Source organism: Camarhynchus parvulus, chromosome 4A (assembly GCF_901933205.1).
Source record: "Camarhynchus parvulus chromosome 4A, STF_HiC, whole genome shotgun sequence".
NCBI classification, from domain to species: Eukaryota; Metazoa; Chordata; class Aves; order Passeriformes; family Thraupidae; genus Camarhynchus; species Camarhynchus parvulus.
In genome coordinates, this window is record NC_044600.1 from 16,744,745 (window position 1) to 16,772,232 (window position 27,488).

General features: G+C 45.1%; 1 protein-coding gene across 1 annotated transcript in view; it reads right to left on the bottom strand.

Annotated features, from left to right (window-relative positions):
- The window catches only part of TRPC5 (transient receptor potential cation channel subfamily C member 5), a 99,394-nt gene that overhangs the window by 44,820 nt on the left and 27,086 nt on the right, over positions 1-27,488 (bottom strand). Inside the window, exons 2-3 of the mRNA XM_030967598.1 lie at positions 23,820-24,218; positions 6,707-7,228 (exon numbers count right to left, since the gene is read on the bottom strand). Coding sequence (XP_030823458.1) covers positions 6,707-7,228; positions 23,820-24,197 — 900 coding nt within the window. The 5' untranslated portion in view covers positions 24,198-24,218. The remainder of the gene's footprint in view (positions 1-6,706; positions 7,229-23,819; positions 24,219-27,488) is intronic.

Sequence of the window (27,488 nt, forward strand, 5' to 3'; positions counted from 1 at the left end):
TTAGTGTTAATAAAATGTCCCAAAATTAGTTTTCCTTTGCTTCCTTTCTGTCCTGAGACACGTCTACACTGAAACTGTGTAATTTTGGATTCCTTTTCCTTTCTGCCTTACCTTCTCCTGAATGAGTAAATTTATTCCAATATCCACAAAAGAGCAGAGTAGCACACTACAAACACTTCTCACCTCCTTGGGAGCCCCCAAAGGCTGCCCCTGCTCCTGGTTGTACCACCCTGGCAGAAAATACACTTTGCTGAGGGAAGTTTGCTCAGCCAGCTGGGGTTTGGAGAGAATAAGAACAAAATCTGCAGTCACAGCTTTTAAATGTCAGTCTGCACAAGAGCTCAGTTTGGGGGATGTCAGGGCAAACCCATCCATTCATCTCCCTTCTCCTGGAGCCACCTGTGAGGTGGTGACTGAGAACAGCCACCACTGAGATGGTGATGGCCCTGATTTGTACATGAGGTGAGAGGAGGGTACAATGTCAGCTCTTTTCTGAAAGGAGCTTCATAACTCGTTTCTCTAAGCCACAGGAGTGAAGCTGAAATTTTCAGAAACCAGGTAAATAACAATGATCACTTCTAAATCCAAATGAGAGTATCCATGCCCACAGTTTTCCCCCAGAGTTTATTACTTCAGAGTGTCATTCAAAGTATGAAATAACATGATTTACTCTTCTCCACTGACATAAAGCTGACTCTAAACACACTTCAGCCCTTCAGGTGTGGGCACACTGAACACTTGGCTGTTACCACACACCAGCCATCACTTGTCCTCTCCAGTTCCTGCTGTCTATAGAAAGCCCATCAATCATGTCCTGTACTTTGGCTTTGGCTTCCCAAGCCTCTTCTCTGGCTGGCAAGGAGACTGATGGGAAACATGAAGTTTAGGGAACTGTCAAACTCACTAAATCACTCTTGAATGCTGTTAAAACAGTGGCAACCTCTTTAGCTTTCAACATATTTCCCATCTTTGTCCAGGAGATCATTAAGTAAGAGGCACAAGACACCAAAAAATGACTTAAAGAATGATCCTGGCATTTTCTGCCCGCTACACATCACCATAATGCAATCCAAGTCCTTGTCCTTGACCTACATACCAGTCTTAGGGTGCTTTTTCAAATTGGTGCATGACAAGATTAGTCAGAGATGATTTTGCTGTCAAAAGACAGTGTTCTGCAGCTCTGTGCAGTGACAGCTGCAATATGTGGCTAACCTTCATCAAGCGAGAACGCTTCGGCGTTACGTGAACGATGTACCAAATAATGCTGCTCCCTCAATAAACATTCCAGCCCACTTTGTCAGACCACTGAACCATCAGCCCTCTGAATATTATTTCTTCTTCCAAGTTCAGAGAGGAGTTAAGATTTAAGTGCCACTTGTCCTGATTTTAGTAACACGACGATGCAGCCGTACAGGTTAAATTTCTGTGACAATTTCCCAAAGCGAACAAAGAGATCTGGCAACTGCACAAGCCCGTAGAGGAGGGGCTCTGAGTCATGCACCACCAGTGATCAGCAGGGATGGCTCTTTTAAGGGTGGAAACACAGACAAATCTCCCCTCCTGGTGCCCCAAATCCTGCCTCTGAGGCTGCTGATAACAGCTCAGTTAGTGCCACGTTCACACAAGATTTTCCAAGGTGGTCAAATGCTGCTGGGATGGAGTTTGAGAGAAAACAGCTTCATTTAGCACAGGCCACTGCTCACACGCCAGATGGGAACACTGCTGCAGACAACAATGAACAAATGAAAGGATGGCTGTTGGAAAAGGGAAGGTCACATTTGGACACTCAGTGCTTTTGAAATCCCCAAACTTACGTTCAGGTTTGTGGCACAGGACAGACCACACCATCCTCACCATGGACACACACTAAGGAATATCAGTGTTCCAGATCACCAGAAACCAAGAAAAGCTTCCACAGGGAGCAGCTCTGCTTCCCTCACCTAGTCCTAATAAAGATCTTTTCACGACCTGATTTCCTTCTAGAAATCTGGAAGTAAAAGCCTCTTTATTACTCTTCTGAGCTGTGCAGGCTCGAGCAAGACTTTTCATTGTGCCTTTGAAGAGCACAATACAAATATTCAGCCCTCTATCATTATTCCTCCAGGCAGTATGGCAAGAAAACAGACAAACCCACAGGAGAATAACTGAGCTTTGCCTGCAAGCAAAGAAAGATCTGTGGCCATCCATCAAGATACCTGAATGGCTTTCAAATCAGGTAAACAAGGTGCAGGCGAGGAGCTTTGATTCTCACAGACCTCGCACTTCATTCTTCATGCATCTCTGATATTTTTATAAGCTCTTTTTATACGCTAAGTGAAGTGCCCTCAGAAATTTCCCAGGTTTATGCATGCTCCCTGGAGAGGGATGCTGTGCTTCTGACTGCAGCCACACAGTTGACAAGAGTCAAGACACAGCGGAAAAATATGCGGCATGGCAGGAGTGATTATTCATTCACTTCAGAACTGCATCTCAGGAGCTGCTTGTCTATGCAATGTCCTGGGAAAAAAAATTAAAAAAAGAACTGAAGCTGTTGAAGCTTCATCCTGAAGAGAAAAACGGCAAAGAGCACTGGTTTTGAATTGGAAAAGCAAACAGTTCTGCTTCTGTCCTTTCCTGCCATTGATTAGAGCACAGTGAGGAGGAGATATGGAGGTTAAGGGTTTTTGAGAAGGATTTTCTCTGTGCACTCCTTTGATCTAATTCTGTGGAAGTGCTAAGCAATAGAGTCATAGATAAAATAATGGGTTTTTTTCTGAGTGCCTTGCATTGTACAGACACATAAACTAAACCTGCCCAGCTATTTGCCAGCACCACAAAAACACATTAAAACCCCCACTACTGTGATGTTTCACTTCATTCTGGAGATGGGAATGACCTGTGATGGAGAGCAGGAATAAGCTGAATGTGTATTGCTGCTCTTGTGGCTCAGCAGAATGTTAAATATGAGCAGAAATCTGCCCTTTTAGACCTGACTCACTGCTACACTGTGGATGTTTTACATTATTGGCAAAGGAAAAAAAACTTGAAGGACATCAAAATTTTCTTTGCCTGCTGCCTCTGCTCCGATTCCCTAAATCAGCCACATACCCTGAATACACAACTGTGCTTTACAGGACTGGCAAGATCCTAAGAGATGACTTTTCCCTATCTTTTCTTAGAAATGCAAACAAATTAACAAATGTAGAGCTAATTTGGTGCCAGGAGAGCACAGCGAAGACTGATCCTCAACAGCTGAGCTGTGCCTTTTCCTATTAGGCCCTCTGTACCCCTTCTCCTTCCAAAATTAGTCATGAATAAAAGAACTAGAAAAGACACAATATGAAGACAAATGCCACACACTACAGAACATTTATGAAAAGCCTGCTGGTCTCTTAGACCTTAATTACTGCAATCCTTGGAAAATAATTTCTTTAACAGTGGACTGAGAGAACTCATGTGTCTGTGCTGGGTCTAACTCATTGTGTTCCACAGGGTTTTGTGCTGGCCTCATTTTCTTCCCAGATTTTGTGACTGCCATGCAATCAGATATCACAACTCATAAGTCCTTCCCATCTCCTAGAGAAATTATCACTGTGAGTTGAAACTCAGTACACAACCATTCTACACTTCACATGAGAAGGGAGAGGGAGCTTGAGAACATTGCACAGCATGTTTTTACCATTTACTGCCATAAAATACACTACAAAGCTACCTTAGGGCACATTTTAATCTTTCCTGTGTAATTGATTTTTTTTCCCCCCTGTTTTGTGTAAACAGTAATTTACCTTCTAGGATTTACAGGCTTATTAAAAACAAACAGGAAAAGCAACAAATTTATTCTCCATTGTTTTGGCCCTCCTCCAAAGAAGAATGGTCTTCTTCCTCATTAGCAACACATTTCTCAGTTTATAAAATATTTAGCACGTGTCATGTTTGGGAGTAATCAAAATTTGTACATTCCAAGAGGTTTTTTTTGGGAAAAAACCCCAAGAGAACATAATGGGAGTTTTTTCTAACCTTTGTAAAGACAAACCCCATGATCTCTTCACCCATCTCCCCTTGACAGCTTCTCTGAGAAGAAGCTGAGGCAGATAAGGTCACCTTGAAGTTGAGCTTATCTGCCTGATTAAGCTGAAATGGAATAATTTCATATTTTGGGGAGAATTTTTCAGGTTCAGGTTCATTTAAATCAAAAAGAAAAAAAGCTGCAGGAAATTTGTCTGAAATCAATATGAAATTACACATTCTTTGTGCAGAACATGGAGAACTAAAAACTGCAGTAACAATTGACACCCCAGAAAATACCCAAAGTCCACGTTGGATTCTTCTCTGAGGCTACCAGAGATGTGACTTTCATCTTTGTCAATGTTCAGGTGTAAAAAGCTTCTCCATCCAATCCAATCCAATCCAATCCAATCCAATCCAATCCAATCCAATCCAGTCCAATCCAATCCAATCCAATCCATTCCAGCCAATCCAATCCAATCCAATCCAATCCAATCCAATCCAATCCAATCCCCATTTAACGTTAAGACATAAAAAGCTTCAGCAGAACAAGATGATCTACTTTTTAAAGTCTGCTGTTTTTCTCTGCAGAACCTTCTTTCATGAAAACCAAACTCGCTTCTGTTTTCCTTCCTGTCCCCACAAAAATGCTCTCAAGTCTGATACTCTTCAGTCAGGATTTAAAAACATTTCTCAGTGTCTCCCTGGCAAAGGTTCCTACTCATTTTTTTCAGAAGCTGGCAAGGGTGCTTGTATCTTGCTTGATGTTTTGTGTTGTGCTAATTGCCACGATAAGATGGCCTAATTATTATGGTAAGAAAACCCCAGCCACCCTGCAGGATGCTTCAGGGTTTTGTGAATAACCAGGTGGGATGGAAGGGCTCAGCAGCTGCTTCCCAACCTCATTCATTCTGCCCCTGCCCACCAGTATTCCACCTGAAAACAGCACTGACTTTAGCTGGCAACACAGAGTGTATTTGCTATCATTTTTAGGCTGGAACTGTCATGAATATGTCACAAAACATGGAATTTGTCCATATGCTTGGAATTCAGTCAAATACGCCTTAAAAAAAAAAGAAAAGATAAAAACTGTCAAGAAAGCAGGCAACGATTAAAAAATTTAAAATTAAAAAAGCTCCAGCACTGTTCAGCACCACGTTTCAAACGCAGTGAAGCTGCTTCAGACTTGCAGCTCCTGAGTGTGAACACAAAACAAGAGCAGGCACAGATTGACACCTGGATGTCACCAGTGGCACAGTGGGACCAGCAAGGACCTGCACACAGGAGCACTGGGGTGATCTGGAGCTTGTGCCTGCCAGGCCAGTGCAAAACCAGAAGCAGAATCTCTGCTCCTTCTCAGATCCAATGAACATTGACCTGATTACCTGATCTGCCCTTCTCCAGAGTAACTCTTCACTGCTTGTCCACGTCCCTAGGGCACTTGTGGTGTTACCCAAGCCTGTCACAGAGCAAAAAACCAACCTGACATGACACCAGCGAGCTGACATTCCCCCAGAGCAGCCCAGCAAGAGCAGGGAGCTGCCAAGTGATGGATCTCAGGAAGTTTGAGGATTTGGCTCCAGCTTATTGCATGGAGGGGCTGGCACTGGGGGGCAGAACGTGAAAGGAAATCTGCATTTTTCAGCTCTCAGCCCTTCAGGGAGGTGAAATGGATCACACCACTCTGGGTCAGGGTTGGATGTGGGGAAGACACTGAAAAGAGGAATGTGGCAGGATCTTCTGCCACTCAGGTGACCCTCCAGACACAGAAGAATGTAATGCACATTGAAATTCAGTTGAATTCCTCCTTCAGATAACCTGGAACATCACTGGCCAACAGCAATTTATCATCTCCTAAATTCTGTCTGGATTTGGAAAGAGAAAGGAAACCCAGAGCCAACTAATGAAACTGCTGTCAGCATTCTCCTGGGGTTTGTGGCCTTTATTGAATCAATTTATAAATCTGTGGATCTGAGGGCTTCTGAAAGGCTCTGTGCCCTTTAGCTGAAGCGTGGCTTCCCTCTCTGGAACTTGGGGTAGGAATTTGAATTTCTGGGAATTGCTTCTCAGTTCCTAAAACAGAGATGGGTCAAGGACTGAGGATCAAGAGGTGTCACAGGTGTGAATAAACAATTGCACCACGTGAGTGTTTTCACAAGACTGCTGGTAATTTGGAGACCTGGGACTCTGGGAGTGCCCCCAGCCTCTCCTGCTCTCTTTAGCTGCTGTCACATCTCTGGGCCTTTCGGGTTAGAGCTGAATGGGTGCCTGGAAGTGCTTGGTGGGGCTGCAGGAAATGAATTCTGTGCTGTATTATTTCCTGCCCTGCTTGAGGGAGCCAGTCTTCAGGAGCCAGGCAGCCCCTTCTAGCTCTGGGTTCCTGTACAAAAGCAGCCACTGGGAAAAGCTTTCAGAGCGAGCAGACCTGGGAATGTCTGGAGGCTGTTCTTTGCAGGGGCACAATGAGCTGGGATTCAAGTGGCTTAGAGACAGAAATTACTGATGTTGTAGAAGCCACAGCCCACTGCAGCAAGTCCCAGTCCTGTTACCCTCAATTGTCATTAGATTCAAGCTGTCACCAAGGTGCCCTGAGCCTCCTGGTTTGTGACCAAACCCTGTGCACATCAAAAAATCCCACCTGCGAGCCAGCACTGAACAAACCCAGAGCAACTCAAGAAATGAATTCTTTCACCCAATACCTTCACATTTAGGTGACTCTTACCTCTTTCTGGTGATACTTTATTGCTACCTTCAGCTTTGCCAAATCGTGACACTTTTGGGGATCCAGCTCCTCGCTCTGATCGTCCCTGTGATTGAGAATGATCTCCAGCTCCCGGGAGCTCCGTGCTTGGTCCAAAAGGTCCTTAGCAAAACGCTTGCACTGCTGGGACAGCTCTTCATACTCAGCCTTGAACTCATTTTCCACCTTGCTCAGCTCCTTCAGCTCCCAGCCCAGGCGGAAGGCGGTCAGGATGGGATCCTCGCTCGATAAGGCAATCAACGAAGGGCTGGCTAAGGCCTTGTAGATGTTCAGCCTCGACCTGGAGTGCCTCAGGCTGTCCACCTCAGAGCTGGAGACACACTCCACACAGTTGCACCTGATCTGGTGCGGGCGTGGGATCGTCACCCGCCTTTGGACAAGCAGTTTGATGATCTCGTAGTTGTTGGTGTGAGCCGCCAGCATGATGGGGGTGATATCTGGAGTGAACTCTGAAAACTGGGTGTCCATCATCAGCGTTGGAACCTGCGTGGAGGGATAAACCACCAGGGGAAAGTCACATCTCACGTGGAGCAGTAGGATTCAGAGGTCCCTCATTCATACTTTGGGAGTGACACCATAACAAAATGGGTTTTATGGCACCCTCTGTGCTGTAAATGCTGCTGGAGGCAGGCTTAGCCACACACTGCTATTCTGGCAAAACCATTTTCCTCCCCAATCCTGGAAATCTGCCTCCTGAGCACTCCTTCCCAGTCTGGTGTAAAAGTCAGTTCCACCCCCATCCAAATGTGAATCTGGTCTGAAATGGGTATGGGCTCATACATTCACACATCAAACAGAAAAACAAAAAACAAAAAAACAGAAACAAAAAAAGAAGAAAAAAACCAAACGAAAACAAACAAACAAACAAAAAAAAACCAACAAAAAAAAAAAAAAAAAAAAAAAAAAAAAGGGGGGGAAAAAAGGAAGAAAAAAAGGCCCAGGCAATTACACAAAAAGAAAGAAAAGTCTAGAAAAGAGTGAACACTGAATAGATCTCCATAACTACCACTACTCCATTACTGCACTATATATCTGCATCAGCAAGCCAAGAACCTGCTCAAAGCAGGTCCTGCACACACCAAACCCTGGTCTGCAGCTGGGCAAAACTCTTCTTCACTTTTGCCTACTGTTTTTATTTGAAAATATTTTTCAGTGTAAGGATACATTACTTAACCGCCCTCAGAATAGACTCGTAGGTTTTTTTAGAACGGATTTGAAAAAAATTAAATGTAAAATTAATGAGCCATAGTCCACTACAAATAAGCCACTCCAGGGTGTGCATTATCCAGCTACTGCTGCACTTCTCAAAGGATGAGCTTAATGCACACCCTGTTGTGTCTTATTACTATATGTAGAGTGTAAAATTAGCTGGGAATGCTGTTCATGCAAGCACCCAGTGTGTTTCCATTTGCAGGCAGGCAGCTCTCTTTGTTGTGTGTTAATCAGTGCCCAACACTGCTCTCCCCGTGCCCACCGCTCCTGCCCTGGCACATCCTGCTGCTCCAGGGGGCACAGCTGGGCTGAGGGAACAGGGGGTCTGCTCCCTTGGCAAATATCAGAGATGTCTTGGAGGAGCTGCTGCCAAAGAGTCCTAATGGCAGGAAATGTTCCTCAGCCTGCCTAAATCCAAGAGCAAAGCAGTGGTGGAGGAGTGTGAGGCAAGAAATCTGCAGGACACACCTAAGGCTGGTGATGAGACCTCCAGGCTCATCAGGAAGGTGGTACATGGCTGAATAAATTTCAGCATTTATTTTAGGTGATTCAATGTGGTGTGTTAATCAGTGCCCACTGTGCCCACAGAGAGCCCACCGTGCTCTCCCCGTGCCCACCACTCCTGCCCTGGCACATCCTGCTGCCAGAGTCCTAATGGCAGGAAATGTTCCTCAGCCTGCCTAAATCCAAGAGCAAAGCAGTGATGGAGGAGTGTGAGGCAAGAAATCCCTCTGCAGGACACACCTAAGGCTGGTGATAAGACCTCCAGGCTCCGAATCTCAGTTTCCTGGGAGTTAAGAGCCTGCAGAGCACTCAGGAACCAAAGCTGATCAATAAATCCTTACATATAACAGTGTGCCAGCACACAACACACTCCCAAAGGTGCTCACCACACTGTCAGGGCAGTCACAGGAGCCTGCAGGCATTTTGGGGAACAAATCTGCTCCCCTGGCTGTGGCACATGATGAGTTAAATCCCGGGCAGCCTGCAGGCATTTTGGGGAACAAATCTGCTGCCCCAGATGTGGCACATGACGAGTTTAATCCCTGGCAGCCTGCAGGCTCCTGGGTGTGGAGAGGCTTTGCTAAGCAGGCTGGTGCCCACCGAGGCAGGAGGGAGAGACAGCAGTGCTGAGGATTTGCTGTAGGTCATGGAGGGCTTGGTGGCTCTTAGCAAGGTTGGATAGATGTATTTTAAGATATCCAGTAACAAATGGCTGAAAGCAGCTCTCTGTGTAAGGTCTTGCTCTCTCTTCCTTTCCCTTTGCTTAGCTTGTTTATGTAGTTTCTTAAATGTCAAGAGAAAGGTGTGGGGTTTTCTTTTTTTCTCTTTCTTAGAAGCTTTTTTTTTTTTCAAGACCTGATGCTTGACTATAACTGCATTTATCTTTCTTCCTGCCCCTTTTCAATCAGTGACTGGCTGCTGTATTCAGAGCCTGTGCCTCAAAGGAAGAACACTTTTCCTCCTCTATCACTTCTATTACTGTCAGGTTTAATCTTGTTTTTCTATATGGAAGTTATTGTACCCAGGGCTGCGAGAAGGATTTTCAGCTTTACACAGATGAGGAATTCATGTTGCTCAGAATATGAAACGGGCACTGGAGGAGAAGGTAGTGATGTTACAGGTGGGGATAGTGCTAATCCTGTCTGCTCCACAGGCTGTCTAAATATGGATCTGGGCCACTCAGAATGGTTTGGGATGGAATGAAGTGATGTCTCATCCTTATTCTGGCTGGGATCACAAACCCTCAGCCCCAAATCAGAGCACTGCCTCGTGAGGACTGGAGCAGTTGTAGGGAAGGTGTGCTCTCCTGGGCACCTCACAGAACTTTAAATTAAGGGATGAAGAGGGAAATGGTGGTGCAGGCACACAGAGGCTCCGAGGAGCAGAACAGTGCAGGGCTCCAGTCACAGGAGTTATTTCTGAGCAGCAAAGCAAACCAGCACAACACAGAGCAGGGACAGTGTGACCAGGGGCTGAGCAGCCTCTGTTCTGTGTCTGCCTGACCCAAAGGCCATGGATTGGCCCAAAATTGCCTGTCTTGTGATAAATATTTTTGTTGTCTTCTCACACAGTGTTTTTTGATAACCTGCATCACAAACTATCTGTTTCAAAGCTGTGGCTACGCAAAGCCTTTGCTCAAGGGCTGTGTTCTGTCACTGGAGGGGCAGCAGAGATTACAACAGCACTGATGCTCCTCCTGTGATGCTCTGCCCAGCTGAGTTCATGTTTAGATCACCTTCTCCTGTGTCTTGGGCTAACCTGCAGTGATGGAAGCAGAAGAGGAATAATTTATTCTACCCCAAGGGCTCTGCTGAGCTCTTCCAGGGTTACTTTCATTGTGACCTGAAAAACAAAATTCTTTTCCGTTCACCTCATCACCTGACACCAGCTGCTAACCCCAGTCCTTCAGAACTTTAGTGCCACCACCTGCACAGGAGCGAACACCTTGTCTGCATTTCATCTTTGTTCTTTCCATTTGAGAAATTAATGCTACTGTTGACAACAAGTGACTGAATGCTTGTTATCATCTGCCTAGATTTAATCCTCATAAGGTCCTGCTTACCCCTGTACCACTGCTGCTCTGAAAGATGCTGCAGCGAGTGAAAAATCCCCTTTATTTGAAAAGGAGGGTGAAGAAACAAGCTTAATTCATTAAAGAAGAAGGATTAGCTCACACAAAAGTGCTGCTCAGTACAGCTAAGCTCTCCTCTGAATGGAAAAATAAGTTTTCCAGCAAAAATAGTGCACTGCTGGAAAGGAGCTCTGGATAGAAAGAGAGCAGGAATCTCTGCTCTTAGTCAGGAGTACAGTGTAAGAGGAATTAAACTGCAGAAGGGAAAAAAAAAAGAAAGAAGCTAGCACTGAAGATCTGGTGGCCTTTTTGTAGGTCTTTTAGGAGTTTTACTTTAAATTTAATCTAGTTTGGTATCTGTCCCTGGAGCAGCTCCTCTGGTTTAGTGTTGTGTAAAAGCAACCCAGCCTCAAGTGCTCCAAGACTGCTCAGCAATGGGAACCACGCTGCAAGAAATGGGAAAACTGAGGAGATGCAGCTCAAAAACATTCTCCTCAGCCAAACTAACAGATGAATGGAAATGTATCTTTTGCCTTTTATGGATAATAATATTTTGTCTGTAAATAACTCACGGTACTTTTATCTGTAACACTTGGAATTGCCTTCTTTTCAAGCCATCTGCATTTCATAAACCATCATCTCCCCTGGATCAGTGCAATAAATTGTAAGTATAACCGTGATAAACTGTAAATACATTAATCTGTAAATACATTAATCTGCATTATTTTCAGCTTGTATAGCTTTTTGACTCAGCTGTGTTTTATAGAAGATTTTCTCATTGCCAACACGAACTTGTGGAAAGCTACAAATATAATCCAGCCTTCTTGGAAGCTCCCTTTAGGCACTGGAAGCAACCTTATGTAGGACCTTGGGAAGGTGGTACATGGCTGAATAAATTTCAGCATTTATTTTAGGTGATTCAGTGGTGTCTAGTATCAGAGTGATGCCAGAATTTATATTAATAGGGAGTTTGTGGGGTTTTTTTTCTCTCAAGAGCAATTCATTGACTGAAATGATGTAATTTGGTTAATGAAATACAATGAACAACACAAAGTGCTATCTAAAAAAGTCATGTAGTTTAAGGGCTTTGGTAGTGGTTATTCACAATCTTTGTTGTAGATGTAAAATCTGCTGTCATTGAAGTGTTCCACTGATTCCAGTACAGCTGAAGAAAAGGCTCTTCCTGGTCTAAAATCTCCTCAGTGACTTACAAATGCGCCTGTAAAGCCAAATAAAATCTCTGCTCCTCAGACTGATACTGCAGAACAGTGACAATGAGTACCTTTTAGTGCCTTGCAGCAAGCCAAATGCTGATACAAGGTTACCAGATGGTGCACATTAACACTAAAATAGGTATCTCTGAATTAAAAAAAGACATGCTATAGAATCACAGAACTGCTAATAATTGTTAATTAATGTAATGCACGAAAGAATATGAAAAAGTAGATCTGGGATATCTGTATAACCAAATATCCTTCTCTACCACCAGTAAACAGAGGTAAAATACTGACAGACCTGCTCTAGATTCTTCCAGTTTTAATTTGGCTTCTTATCCATGTGTTTAAAAATGGAGGTGGGCCCAGGGGATTCGTTCTCAGGGCTGAACTGAACCCCAGTGCACTTGGCAGTGGCAGAACTGCATCAGAGCCTGTGCTCAGCCATGTGTGCAGGAACGCAGCACAGCCACAAAGATTGTCAAAAGATGTCACCATTTGTGGCTGATGCCACATAATAACTTCTGCTAGGGATTAAAAAAAAAGAGGGACTTGGAGAGGAGCCTTCATGAGGGAAGGGTTTTGCAAATATGCATTTTAATGGCTGTGGCAAGTTCCTGCAGCCAGAGCCCCCTCTCTGTGTGTGTGTGTGTGAATCCATAAAATCAGAGGGTTTTGGGAAAGCTGCAAAAGGCAGGCCTCAGAGACAACAGAACTGTGATTGGAGCCAAGCAGTAGCCATGAGATAGGTCAGTAGAAAAATTATGTAAAAAGTAGAAAAGCAAGGACAAATAGAACAATGGTCTGTGTATTAACGCTCGTCTAGAATAACTCCTTAAGCTGCAGAAAAGTTTATCTAGAGAGGTATTAGGAAGTTCTAAGCTTAATAATGGAGCTCTGTGCATTGTGCTTTAAGGTTTATAAGCAGGTATTGTATTTGAAATAAGCAAGCATTGTTTTAACCAAAGGTATGTGTGCTTATAGTGGTTGGATGAAACTACTGCCAATGTGCTTTTGCTTTGTGTGATTGGTCAAAAACCTTTTAAAGTGAGTTGTAACATTAAGTTCTTGGTCTGCTGCCTGGGATGTGAGCTGCTGGCATCTTCCCATTGTCATAACCATGGAACGAGACTGATGCTGGAAAATAAAACAGCTCAAGGCGCGTTCCTAGCAATCCTGTCCTGTTGGTGATTTGTACATAGCCCCAGGTTGGTGATAGGTGTGTTTCTGTGTGTGTCTGTGTGTCTATCTGTGTGTGTGTCTGTGTCTGTTTGTCTGTTTGTGTGTGTGTCTCTGTGTGTGTGTGTGTGTGTGTGTGTCTGTCTGTCTGTCTCTGTCTCTCTGTGTGCCTCTCTCTCTGTGCCTCTCTCTCTGTGTCTCTCTCCTGAGCCCTCTCCTTTCCCTACACGTGCAGATGAGATGAGGCACTTGATGATGAAGGAATGCAGAGTGCAGTCACTGTGGCTGACTCTGCGAGTCACAGAGGGACACTGACAAGAGTTACCTCGTGTTTGAACCTCTTGTGCTGAGCTGGAGTGCAACCTGAGCTCACTTTGCCCTGAATTCCTGTGCCTTGATGCACTTCAGAGCCACTGACTGCAGCAGGGAGATGGGCTGGGAGTGCCCACCCTGCTCAGAGAGGTGCTGTGCCACGAGGAGCTGCAGCCTCTCCTGGCCATGGCTTCTCCTCTGTGCAGGAATGTTTTACAAGCCTGTTGCAGTCCTAATTTATCACATATTTTATCCTGATTTATCACGCATTAAATGATGTTATCTCCAGGGAACCGTGGCTCCATCACACCCCTGCATGGTCTGGGGCTCACTGAGTGGGGACACTCCTCCAGGCAGAACAAACATGGCACAAAAGTCCAGGACTGTCACAAATCCAGACAATAATGAAGCTGCTGAAGTGGCCCAAGCGACATTGGCCCCTGGCTCACAGCCTGTTATGGGTCTACCACAAATTCAATATTCTGGATCTTCCCAAAATGCAGAGATTCCCTGGCTGCTTGCTGGAGCTTTTTCCTGAGACTGTGACACCAACACAGGTTAAGTCCAGAATTACTGACATGGGAGTGAACTGAATGTCTCCTCAAGACTGGACAGGCAGACTTGCTGGCTTGTTCCTGATCATTGGTATTTTTTCCCCCTTGTTTGGAAACACAAAATGCTGTTTGTTTGGGCTTTTTCCACCCTTCTTCATTACCATTTTAAGAGTTACTCTGTGATAGGAGCAGCTCTTCTGAGTAAAAGTTATTAGGGTTTATTCTTTATTTTTAATGCTGTTTTTAAGCTTTGAAACGAATTTTATTAAAGAGTTTACTTAATTCAGTCCTATAAATTTCTTAACTGCTCTAAGGACCTTGGAATGTTGCTACATCTGAGATATTTTTTCATTTTATGGATAAGCTTTCCCCTGACCCCAAACACAACTGAAACAAAGACAGACCATGGTTATCTGGAAATTTGCAGGCTCTGTCTTCAAGGTAATCTTTATTTTATTATGGTTACTATTTTCCTAATATTTTTCAGGCTTTATTCTGGGAGGGAGAGCTGTCCAGCTTTTTGATTCATTTTTCTTGGTCTCTGTATTATCTATTCTTAGTGGTAACAAGGACAAGATGTGCTAATATAGGTTAATAATCATGCTATCTACAGCCTTTTATATAATCTTTGTACATAAAACATCCCTTCTTCCTGTAATTTATCACCTTGCGTGGATGAGAGATGTTTCATTAAGTTTAGGTGAGGTAATAAGTTGCTGACAGGGCTTGAAGAGGGAGGTTTTTTCCCTTGGGTTGCATTCATATTCAATCACATTCCTTTAGAAAAAAAATTAGATCAGATTGGATCATGAGACAGTGTCAGGGAAGGAGTGAGTTACTGCACCTGGTGCCAGCCCAGCGCTGCCTGATGCTGCCCAGAACACAAATCCTGATGCTCACAGACCAGGAGCTTCATTATTCCCCATTCTGACTACTAAGCTGTGCTTTTGGTGATGCCTCAGGTTTGGCTTTTCTATTTCTCAGGTTCTGTGCTGCTTTGGTGTGTGGGTCTGGGCTTCACATGAGGGCATGGTGAGCTCTGTGCGCAGAGCAGGAGACAAAACAATTCCTGCTCCAGCTGGGCACCAAGGACAAATGATCCAAATCTCAGCCCCAAGAGCACAAACACCGTGGGCTGGAGAGAGAAAAACAAGCAGGGTGGGACTGCATGGGCTAAAGCTGGAATGGGACAATTAACTCCAATATGCAAATGGAGCAGAACTGATCCCAGTGACGGACTCCGGGAACGCTCGTGCATTTTGTGACCATTTTGGTTCATCTTGGGTGCAGCCCTGGCTGGGCTCTTGTGCTGCCCAAGGTGCATCCACTGAGGCCTTTTAATAAATCCCTGCTTTATTCTTTAATTCTGTCCAGCCTCTGTTCTAGGTCAGCCCTCACAAGGCATCATTGGCACTGTTGTTTTACCAACCAAGAAGATGCTGTGGCTTCTGAAAAGACCCCAGAATTTGCAACAGCAAAGAAATGACAACCTAGACAGGTGGCAGGGGCTTGCACAGGAGAGAAAAAAGATCTGTATGGTTGTGATCTTTCCTTTATTCCCACTCTGTCAGTGACTCCCTCTGATATCCCCAGTGCTAGGAAGTCAAAAGCCTCCAGGTAATGCTGTGCCCCTGATGCTGCAGAGCCTGGCACTGCCTCATCCTCTCCTGCCTGAGGAGTACTTGGAGCACACCAGCCCTCTCTCACTGCCATGAACTAAACACCAACAAATCACATGGCCCTGAGCCTCTCAGCAGTTTTCCAGCATCCTCCCAAGGCAATGACAGAGCAAAGACCTTGGATCACAGCGTTCCCTCACTGCAGCAATTCAGAGACAAGAAATACTGCTCCCAGTCAATGCCTCTTTGATATTCCACCACCACTGCCACCAAAGCGCTGCCCCACCAGGCTGTATTTTGCCATGGGACAGCAAAACACTGCTCCTACAGGGATAAACAAGCCATAAATGTGACTTTGCCAGCCCAGCACAGCTCTGTTCAACAGCCAGGTAAGGCTGAGGGACTCATGCTAAGCTGCTCTGCAGTTCTTCACAGATCTTTATAGACCCCAGAGCTTTGTTTTGCAGGAGCCTGCAATTTGTGACATTCACTCTTCCCACAGAGAGAAGCTTCCCTTGGAAAAAATGTTATAACTATTGCACCAGGAAGAGTCTCCCACAAATCTGTACCAGGGAATCTAAACAGCCATGTCAAACCTCTGGGTTTGGGGTTTCAGACAGAGCAGAGGCAAACACGTGTTGGGTGATGTCAGGGGATGCTGTAATGGGGGCTTAGGAGCAAAGGGAGGTGGGTGCAGTAGGCACATCCATGGATGCTGGGTAGATAATATGGCTTTTTGAAATGAAGCTCCTTAATCAACACATCTACAGAAAGCCCACAAGTTCATTTGTGTAGAAGAACAAAGAAAAAAAATAATTTTTCCCCCTATAATAGTTCATCCACCCAGCTGAATCCTGAGAACCCATCACACCTGACTGAAAATTCACTGTACAGTGTGCCCAGAGCAGGCAAGTGCTAAGAACCCTCCTACAGATCAGTAAAGACAATTCTCTGGGAAGCATCTTGGATAATTCCTGACTTCTCACCTGTCTGTGTGTTCAATTACGAGCATGGCATGTCTGTGCATGCTGTGATACAGTTCTTGGCTTGACCCCCACCAGCATCCTAGGAAATAATGACAGAGTTTATGCTGACCCAGGAGAAGGAGCCAGCGCCTTATTGGCACTGTGAGAAATCTGGTATCTGTCACTGCCTTCATCTCCTGAGTCCAGGAGAGGTTTCACCCAGTTCTTTTTCACCTAGATTTAAGATTATCTGGGGACTGAGGCAATGGGGAGGGAGGAAAGAATTTCCCAGTTAAATGTAATCATTAGCTGAAGTGATCCTTGATTCCTCTGTTGTTTAGTTTAATTAGATGGAATTCATTTTGAAGGCAGCCACCAGTGTCAAAGGCATGTTAACTATAACTGTGAATTATTACTGCATCAATAAAAATAATGAAAAGCTTGGGTGCTAATGGAGCCATTAGGCTTTGAAGCTGCTTCTCTGTTTTCAGACATGATCCTTCTTCCTTATTGTTCCTTTCAAATATTCCCACACTGAGAACTTGTGGCCGTATTTCTCTTCACTGGTTCTACTCTTCAGAACCTCCTCTTGCCCAGGAGTGTTTCTAACCAGGTTCTGCCTTTCCTTTTCACTTTGGACCCTCCTGTTAACGTGGATATGACTGCTTTGAGTCACACCCATCAGCCTGTTTCCCTCTGTGTTCCAGTGCTCCACAGCCACCATTCAGAACTGCCACAGAATTCCTTGATACAGATTCCTGAACCTCTCCTCTTTCCATCTGCCTGCATAATCTAGATTTTATATTGTGAGATTTTTGAGAACCAAACTGTTTCTTTTGACTTAAATGGTAGCACAGGGCTGGCAAAGAGCTTGTACCAGCAAGTCCAAAATCAAGGGCTGTCAGTGGTAAGGGCTAAACTTTGCACTGGTTTCTGCACACAGGACAAAAACCCTGTGTCAGCAGGGAAATTAGGCTAAATCACATTGTCTCAAGAAAATTATTAGATTTGGGCAAGAATAAAATAGTTTAATGCAACCTTTATTTTCTGTTTCACAAAAAGCTGTCTGTCTCTAGGCTGTTCATCTGTGGGATCTGAACAAAGATTAAGGTGGATTTTCACTCATCAGCTCACCTAAAAGAGGATTTTTGAGGTCAAATTTTAGGTTCACTAACACTACCTAGTGCAGTAATCTTCTATTAATCTGATGATTAGCAGCTAAGACTGAAAACTTGCCTTTTATTCTCTGTAGTTTCCTCTTCCCAGCCATACTCTTCCAGAGGCTGTACCTGCAAACTCCTTCTTTTGGAATACATACGGATGGCATTGATTCAGAAGGACCATCAGAACAAACCAAATCACAGCCATAAACCCTCAGATCCCTTTTTTCTTTTTATTCTCATCATTGAGGAATTGCATTTGTAGTCCCATCTGTGAACCAGCTTAATTTGGAGCCATCTGCCACGAGAGCAAATTGCTAAGTTTGCCAGATAGCAGAGAGAGACGCTGGTACCCTCCTCATGCAAACAGCTGATGTCAGCTCTGATTGTTGTGAAGAAAACGGCCACCGTGGAGGTGCTCGTGGACCTGGAGCCATTCAGATGACTGATTACAGCTCCTTAAAGGAGGAAGGAGGGCTCAGCAGGCAGCAGAGAGCGTGTCTGGAGTGCTGCAAGCACAGCCCCGGCAGGAGGGCAGAGAGGCAGGCAAGATCTGAGAGCTCTGACGCACCTTCAGGGGGCTGCTGCCACCACTCCACACACAATTCACACCAGCAGCTCCAAAAAACGGGCCCCTGAACGCCTCATCTGGAAAATTTGTACTGATTTCAACAGGTTTCCAAGTGTCAGGAAATACAGCTATTACTGGTAAATTGAGGGTGAATCAAATGCAGGGGGAAATGGGAGTTTTCAGACATGAATTTCCTGCTCTTTGCTGGCGAAAGTTAGGTGCAGCCTCCAGCTTGGCTGAAAGCAAAACTCATTGTATGGATGTTTGTATAGCAAAAATAACCATCTGATAGCACTTTTAGGGGAAAAAACAAACAGCAAAACTCAAAAAGATCAAATAGGCTGAGAGACAGAAGATTTTACAGGGAAGGAGAATTCATTCAACAGGCTTCATATATATGTTCCCTTGCTCATACAGTAGTTCTGAATTAAGGAAAAAACCCAATAATTTGAAGTTCCCTGTTAATTTCAACCCCATAGGATGCCAGCCAGATCTCTAGTTTTGCTGTGTGCCTACTGCCTTGTTTTGCCATTGCATTTACTGGACCTATCCCATGCACAGACAACTTTGCATTTTAACATTTCCACCCCCAAAGAGAAAAGCCTGGCCCAAAGTCAATACTGCATCTGCAGGTGCTCAGTTTTGCTATTTCAAACCTACCCCTGCTCTTTCTGATGGTTATTCTGTGGTTTGTTGTCTTATTTAAATAACATCACACTCATCACTCAGGATGGACTGCCATGCCAAGTACACCTATATTCCTCCTCTGCCCCTATGCAGTACAACATCAGCCTCTGCAGTGCCCAGAAAATCAAACAATAACTATCACAGCACCAGACTAGGCTCACTTTTATTTCCTGAAAAATGCATGTTTGCTGACTACAAACCTCTGCAGGAAAAGCAACACTTGCACACCCTCCAGGTTCCAGGAATATTAGTTTGTTTTGTTGTTCCTCTTAATATTCATGAATAGGTTGCTTGGTTTCCAAATGCCTGCCATGAGTTTGGGAAAAAACAAGCTATGCTATGGTTTAAGGGACCAGCTGTGTGACTGATCAAAGAGAGCTATGGTTTATAAAAAGCTTTGAGGAGTAATTGGAGTAAATTATGCAATCCTTGGAAATTACAAGATAACCTGTAAAAATCACAAAATTAGGAAAGCCCTTTGGTTACTGAAGAGGAGGATGGGTCGTTCAAGCCTGGGCTTTACTCTCTGCTGGGAGTGAAGCAGATCAGAATATCTCTATGCTCTTCCCATGGTTGCACCATGATGACTTTCTCGCTGACCCAAACATCTCCCACAGCCAACAGCATCTGTCAAGACAGCTGTAATTTTATTAGCATTGTCCTGCCTGTAACTGGTGAAGCCTCCTCCCCAGCTCCACCAGCAGAGCCACAGCTCAGTACCAAAAGAACAGCTCTAAGTTCACAGAATTCACAGAATCACCAGGTTGGAAGAGAACTTAAAGATCACGGAGTCCACACCAGCCCCAACACCTCAACCAAACCGTGGCACCCAGTGCCACATCCAGGCTTTGTTAAACACACCCAGGGATGGAGACTCCACCACCTCCCTGGGCAGCCATTCCAGAATTTTATCACCCTTCCTGTAAAAACCTTTTCCTGATATCCACCCTGTATTTCCCTTGGTGCAGCTTGAGGCTGTGTGCTCTGGCTGTGTCAGTGCTGCTGCAGAAAGAGCCCAGCCCCAGCTGAGCACAGGCACCTTTCAGGAGCTGGGCAGAGTGATGGGGGCAGCCCTGGGTCTCCTTTTCTCCAGGCTGAGCAGCCCCAGCTCCCTCAGGGGTTCCTCTCAGGGTTTGTGTTCCCAGCCCCTCTCCAGCCTCGTTGTCCCCTCTGGATGTGCTCAGTGTCCCAAAGTCCTTCCCAAACTGAGGGGCCAGAGCTGGGCACAGCACTCAGGGTTTGGCCTCACCAGTACCAGGGACAGGGGCAGGATGCTCTCTCCCTGCTCCTGCTGGCCACACCATTCCCTGTTGTCTGGACTGGGCAGCACAGATTTGATGAGAAATGCTAAGATCTCAAAATAGCCCACAGACCTCGGTTGGAGATAACCCTAAAAAGAAGCCCATCTGCTGGAGCACATCGCTGCTGATCTCTGCTGTGCTCTGCAGCATCCTCTGGAGCGAGGTGGCTCTCCCCATGTAAACAGAGCAATTTGCTCCTGCGCCGAGCCCCGGGTTGTTATAGTTACTGCCTGTGACTTACCCCTGCCATTGTCACCACATTCGCAGTAAATGGCGCTTAAACAGCAGTCTAGCAAAGGTTTGCAGAATAATGACTCAGAAAAATGCACTTAATGACAGGATCCCAGCCCCTGCACCACCCAACCCCTTCATCCATCCCCCCCGCCCCCGGGCCTCACAGCATCAACGAGACCCTGATTCTCTTACATAAGGAGCACAGCAAAGGTCACTACGTGTGCTTGAAAGGTTTTCAACTTCTGCTCCCTGAAAAGGTCATCCTACAGGTGGAAAAGCAGAGCTCTTTCCCTCGGGCAGCTCTCAGAGCCGGGTCTGGAGTTCTCCTCTTGGAGACTCTGTGGCTGCTGAGTGAACCTGCCTTGGCTGAGCTCTCCACCTTGTTCTGGGGGTCTCTTTTCCTAACCACATCCAGCCACTGTAACTCCACGAGAGGCTGGAACGAGGCAGCTGTAAGAGTTGCTGTCAGGACTGTGGCACGGTGATAAGGCTGAAGATACACACCCATGAAATGGATTATGCTGGATGATGCTGCTCAGCTGCTTTTGAGATGCAAAGACAACAATTAACAGGGCTGACGTGAACAGACGCAAATAGGAACAGCTCTTCATGCCCAGAGAGACACCAGGCTCGGGGAGAGAGGCAAATAACCTGCTCAGAGGCAGGCAGCAGGGAAAGGGAACCAGCAGGTTCTCCCAGAGCCCGGGTTCAGGTGAATGAACGTTCAATACAGAGCAGAGGATGCTGCCCCTGCACCTCTGCCCAGAGTGCAGCAGAGACAGCCAGAGCCCGATGCCACACACGAGCCAAGAAGCTGTCCCCACACAGGCTTGTGCAGGCAAACTGACCCCCCTGTACATTTAATTAATCGATTATACTAAACCTAATATATAAGAAGTGCAGTGATAGCATCTTACAAATTTCACAGCCAGACAGAAACCTTCCTATGAGGTGCGATTCTTTTGTTACTACTGGAACAAAAAAGCAGCGTTTCTACAAGTTTTAGAACATCTAAGTAGCAGATGAGGACAAAGCTGTGCTAATCTGCTTTATCAGGTGCTTTCTGTGAAAGTAATTAGGTGTGGGGCTCCCAAAGGACCTTCTGAGAAAGGGTCCAGCAAGGACAATTAATGAATGTATATTGATACTGCTATGGAATCAGCATCAGGAGCTTGTGCTCAGAAACTCCTCCTGTAACAGCTTTGAGATTTGACAAAATAACCAACTTTGGCCTTTGACAAAATAACCAACTTTGGCCCAGCTTGTCCTATCACTACACACGAAATAAATGTTCATCCCCATCACTGCACGAGCAGTCAGTGAAAGAGCTGCAAGGGCAGTTCGGTCCTGCAGCCCTCTACCAGCAAACTCTTCCTGCAGTCCCCAGAAGAGCCTGAACCCCAGCCAGGGAAGTTAATCCGAGTTTGTTCATAGAATCTTGCACCAAGCCAGTGCTAGTTTAAAATACACTGACGAAATCTGCTCTTGTAACAAACCTTGTAAATAAAGCTGAAACTGGCACCGCATCTTTTCTCCCCCACACATGCTCTCCTCCAAGTTGTAAACCCTGCAGCAGATACAATTCTAGCTAGAGAAGGAGAGCTGGCACAGAGATAACAAAAATGGAACAGGCCTACTATGAAATGGATCACTGAACTGGAGACACTGGAGCTGAATTTCAGCTGTAATATATCAACCTCATTTCATGGACCTCTGTCTCTGTCCAGTTAAGCCAGCAGGGCCGGGGATTTGAGTGGACACAAGTTTTTGGTATTCAAGGGATGTTACAGAAATCCACACGAATCCCATCACTTGCTTTCCATGGCATTTCAGGAGAAACTTGTCATTAGCCTGCTATAATCAGTGGCAATTCCTCACGCTGCTGAAAAAAACTTCTGTTCAAATTTCTAGAAGACCAAGGAAAAAAAGGCTCATTCTTAATGGATGGTCTGTATTTTGCAACTTGCATTTTGTCAGACTAAAATTCAGTACTAACAGTTCCATTTTTAGGTCAGATAGAGGAGTTTCATTATCTCTCTGGTTTTTAAACCACATATTAGAATCACATTACTACAAGCATACACAATGCTGCTATTTCTAAATAATAAAGCTGAGCACTCTTGAATTCTGTCAGGGTTGATCCTTATTGTTTGCTTGGCTACATGAAATTACTATTGAAAAACTATGTGCCAAGGGGCCTATGCACTGAAAACATTTTCTTCCGTGATTGATTGGTATTAATCTTTCACACACACAGAGGGATGTGTTCCCTTCAAAAGGAGGCTTGATATATAAGGATTATCCAAGTTTTGGATGTTCCTTTCTAAGCAGTGAATAGGCAAAAATTATCAGTGGTCAGCAATGTACATGAATTATTCTAGTTATTGGCCGTAGTGCTTACAAATGAAAAGAAGAAAATCAGAAAAAAAAAACAGTTGGTGACAATAGCTGACACTTGAAGTGACAGGATTCAGATTTGGTGGTTTTTCCATAAGATCCTTATGTAACTCAGAGATGGCTTTGCAGCTCAGGATCCTTCCTACAAGTCACTGCTGTAAGTTATGTCCTGCCTCAGCATTTCTGCCCTGGAGCTCTCTGGAGAGGGAGACCAAGATGATCTGTCTGCACTACAGCAAAGGACTGAAACCCAGCAGACTGTTTGCTTGCTTGCAGCTGTAAATAAGCTTGTGTGCTTTCAGGATTTACTTATGAAAAGCAATTCCACTTAATATCAGCACAACAGCGTGGCAATAGTTCATATTTACAGATTGTAATATAATTTCAGAGAGCCACAAATTCCTTTAGAAAGTGCTCATCTATAAATCAACCTATAAATCAGTGTGTCCACAAACACTGTGGGGCTGGAAAGAACACTGAGTGAAAGAGGAAAAAATGAGTGTTTAAATCAGGCAGAACATGTTTGCTCAGGCTGGAGATTACCATACAAACAGGACTGCCCAGGTGTGGCATTCACATCCTCTGAAAAATCCCTTTGCTCAGGATTTTTCTCCTGGGAAACTTCGAAGCCTCAGAGAAATGGAAACCAATTCTTATCTCATTTGCTTCTCCTGTGTTTTGTTTCTTTGGAATGTGTTTGGAGATTGTTTACCCACAGGTGATTGTTCCATTGGATTCTGGTGCGAGTTGTTTTCACTCTTTGGCCAATCGGCGCCAAGCTGTGTCAGGACTCTGGAGAGAGTCACGAGTTTTCATTATTATCTTTTTAGCATTTTGTAAGTATCCCCTCTGTATTCTTTAGTATAGTATAGTATTCTTTAATATAATACAATATAATACAGTAATAAATTAGCCTTCTGAGAATATGGAGTCAGATGCATCATTCCTGCCTTTGTCAGGGCATCCCTCATTTACAATACCCAAGGGTCTGCTCTGGGCATTTAAAGCCACGGACCAACACCAAGGACTTTGAGCAGCAGCACTTTCCTGAGGCAGGATAACAGCTTAAAACTGAAGAGGAACACTCAACCCACCTGTTTTTCACCACTGGGCTTCCTGTAATTGAGCAGCAGCTCCACAGCTCCCACCACCTCCTTGCGTATGGCGTAGAGCAGCGCGTCCCCCACATAGACGCTGTGGCTCAGCAGCAGCTCCATGATCTCCAGGTTCTCATTCTCTATGGCTATGAGGAGGGCACTGCGCCCCAGAGGATCCATGCAGTTGATGTTGATGTTGTAGTAGATCTCTGCCTCCTGCAGGGCATGTTTCACGCTGGCATAGTCCCCCTTCTCCACAGCACTGAGGTAGGCTTTCTCTTCCGACGAGAGCTCTGCCTCCGCTCGCACGATCTGCAGTGGGATCCGGTCTCGGTACGGGGAGAAGTTGACCTTTTTGTAGTATAGCTGGGCCATGGTTCATAGTGACCAGGCAACCTGTGAGGGAGGAGAACCACGCATCAGTGACAGCACAGCCCCACAGGGGACAAACTTCCAAAGGGCCATCACGGGAAAAGCTCCCCGTCCCTTTTTAAGATGTATTCGTGACACCCCCCGAGCAACCCCACCTCAAAGGGCTACCTGAAAGCAGAAAGGTGGCACCACCACTCACAATGACAGAAACTCAGTATAATTTTTCATCTTGTTTAAACACTATGCCATTGATGTCTTTTTTCTGGTCAGAAGCACGTCTTGATGTTTATGGGTAATCTATCACATGCAAATAGTGGATTTCTCATCTTTGCTTTATTTACCACTCAAAGTTCCTTTTATTTCCTCCTTATCCACTGCTAAGCCAGGTCCTCAGCATCTCTGAAGTGTCAGTGATGGGAGCTGCTGATTTACAGCCTCCTCTTTACAGTAATAGATTCATTTTGAACATTTTTGCTGCTGCTTCTCTGCTTCCGTCTCTTAGAACAGTCTTTTATTTTTCCTTAGTGTTTACTCTTCGACTAGGTCATGGTTTTATTTTTAAAGCTTGCATGTTTTTAAACATTTTTTCTCACTCTCCTCATTTATAAATAGGACCTAAAGACAGACTGATGTAGAAAGCTCCCACCCTTGCTCTCCAAAGCAGCGATGTTGTTTTGTGGTCTAGGAAAACGAGAAGTAAATCCTGCCTTGGAAAAAGTGCAGCAAACTGAATGAATTGAGGTTCCTTCCCATGCCTCAAACATCCCAGCAGGTGATTGGAGTCACAGGAGACACAGGCTGCGTATTCACAGGTAAGGAAAAAAGGAACCAGGCTTGTCTACCTCTGCTTGGCATTGATGAACGACACCAGGCCAGCACCAGGGGCCACCAGCAGCTATAGCTAATTGGGTGACTTATTCCAGCTCCTTGCTCAACAGCTTCCTGCAGCCAATTAGCTGGAGTTTTGGCCCATTGTAGTGCCCTTTCCTGGCAGAAAAGGAGGTGCTGATGAAGGATGGTGAGGAGGAGGCTGTGGTGGTGCAGAGGGCTCTGCAGGTGCCACCCCAGGCAGCCGCAGAGCCCGGCTGAATTTCTGCCTTCCCAGAGTGGGTGGATCTGAGCTCCAGCCCAGCTGACACTGCAGAACAGTGGGTGGCTGTAGCAGACAGCAAAGCTGCATCTGAGAACTTCCTGGGGAGCCAGGGATCTGTACCAGCTGCTTTGGCACCTCGGGGACTGTGCTCACTCAGGATCCCGCTCTCCTCCAAGTGCCAGAGAAGTTTGTGTTTGTTACTTACCCAGAGATGCTGGCACAGTGCTCACATGTGTCTCTCTGCACAGGCAGAACCACAGAATCCAGTGGTTCAACCTCAAGACACACACAAAGGCACTGGAGGCAAAAGGACCCATAATCTGATTAGAAACCATAAATATATTGGCTGATTTTCTGCAGGAACATTATGCCACTAAAGCTTTTAGAACGAAGGAAGAATCTCAGTGACTCAGAAGCCTCAATAAACTGCACGTAGAACCAACTACTCTGACTTTGAAAATCATCAAGGATCGCAGGTCATTTTGAAATTTTGTTTTTGAAAACGTTATTCCTCTGGGATCCAGCTGATTCCCACTGAAGCACTGGCAGGAGACAGAAGGATGCAGCACAGGTCTGGTAACAACTAAGGACCAAAGAGATCTTTGGGAAAGTAAGGAGAAACCCAAATGGGAAGGGAAATGTGTCCTTGTGTGACAGTCTGGCTGATGGGAGCAGGGAACACCAACCAGGGGGACTGGTGCCAGAGGACAGCAGTCACCATGTAAAGGTCTCCTGGGGGAATCTGTTGGCTCCAAAAACCATGAAGGATTCTGGCAACAAGTGCTGCTGCTAAAGTGGAATTGGATATTTTTCACTGCTCTTTAGTTTAATTGGACGTTTTGTAGATGGTAGTAACATTTGCAATGAGTTATAACAAATGTCACCTTACAAAACATCATGCCAGCATTGCATCCCTTTCCTTCCCAACAGTTTTGGAGAAAGAAAAGAAAGCTTCAAATATCTCAACTCCTCAGGGAGATCTCATCTCCCAGTAGAACCCCAGTCCAAAGAAAGCTAATAATGTTATACCTCAAGCATATAGGAAGCTGCAATAAAACCAAACAGGAAAGGCTCACAAAATTAATGATCTTCCTGAATTCCTCTCATGCCAGCACCTGCATAGCCTGATAAACACATGCTGCTGACTGGGTTTGGAAATAATAGCAGGCAGGATTGAAAGAAAATAATAAAAATATCTGCCTGGAGTTCATGGAAGATTTCAGCAAAACCTTTATCTGTTGAGCTTCCCCTCAGCCAGAAATCCAGCACAATTTACAGACCCAATGTCTTTGTCAATCAAAATCATTTAACAAAGCATCGGCCACACCTGTAGATGGAAGGAATGAGCACAAGATCCCTGCTCAGCTGTCCCCTCTCAGCATCTCTTGGTGCAGCAGACAGTTCTGGTGGGCCCTACACACTTGTGTTTCCCAAACTGGTCCTGTCTCCTCCTTAACAGTCCAAAATTACAAAAACATTGATGCAATCCAGGTAAGAGAAGGGGAAGGCAAGGCACAGGTGCTGCCTAGGGAGAAGCAGCAGTGATATTCCTGAAAGGTAGCAAAAAATAGAAACACAGTCACACTAAAATTTTGGAATGGGTGCAGAGAGCCTGAAAACACGTGTTCTCCATATGAATTCTCCTCCCAGAGAGGCATTTTCTGCTACTTGGGTTACTATTTGGGGCAAGGAAAATTCTTCCAGCCTATGCCTGAGTGCAGATGCCTCAGACAATACACAGTGACTGGTTAATGGAGTGGTGATACCTGCACCACAAACAGGTGGGGAGAAACAGAAGAACCATAATGAGAGAAACATAACAAACTATTCAAGATACAGGCAGAGGACTTAGCACTCAGTTTGGACTCTATCACCTCTCTCCAGCAGAGATGCCCTTCATGTGTTGGCTTTAAACTAAAGGCTTCTCAGATGGGGTCAATAAATGGTGTAGGATGCCAGATTTCTTTCATTTTCTCCAAGAAAACAACTCTTCCTTTCCTTTTAATCTAGAAAAGCCATCCATAATGAGTTGGGGGACTGTGCTATACATCCTGGGAAACAAAACAGCCTTCTCCCTGAATTATTAGTCCAAATCTCCAAGCCTTTTCAGCCTGGCACAAGAAATCAGAGTTTTAGCCCAGGAACAGCTGGCGTGGTATGAGGAAGGAAAGTTTCTGGCCTTTCGCCACTAAAAATTCCAT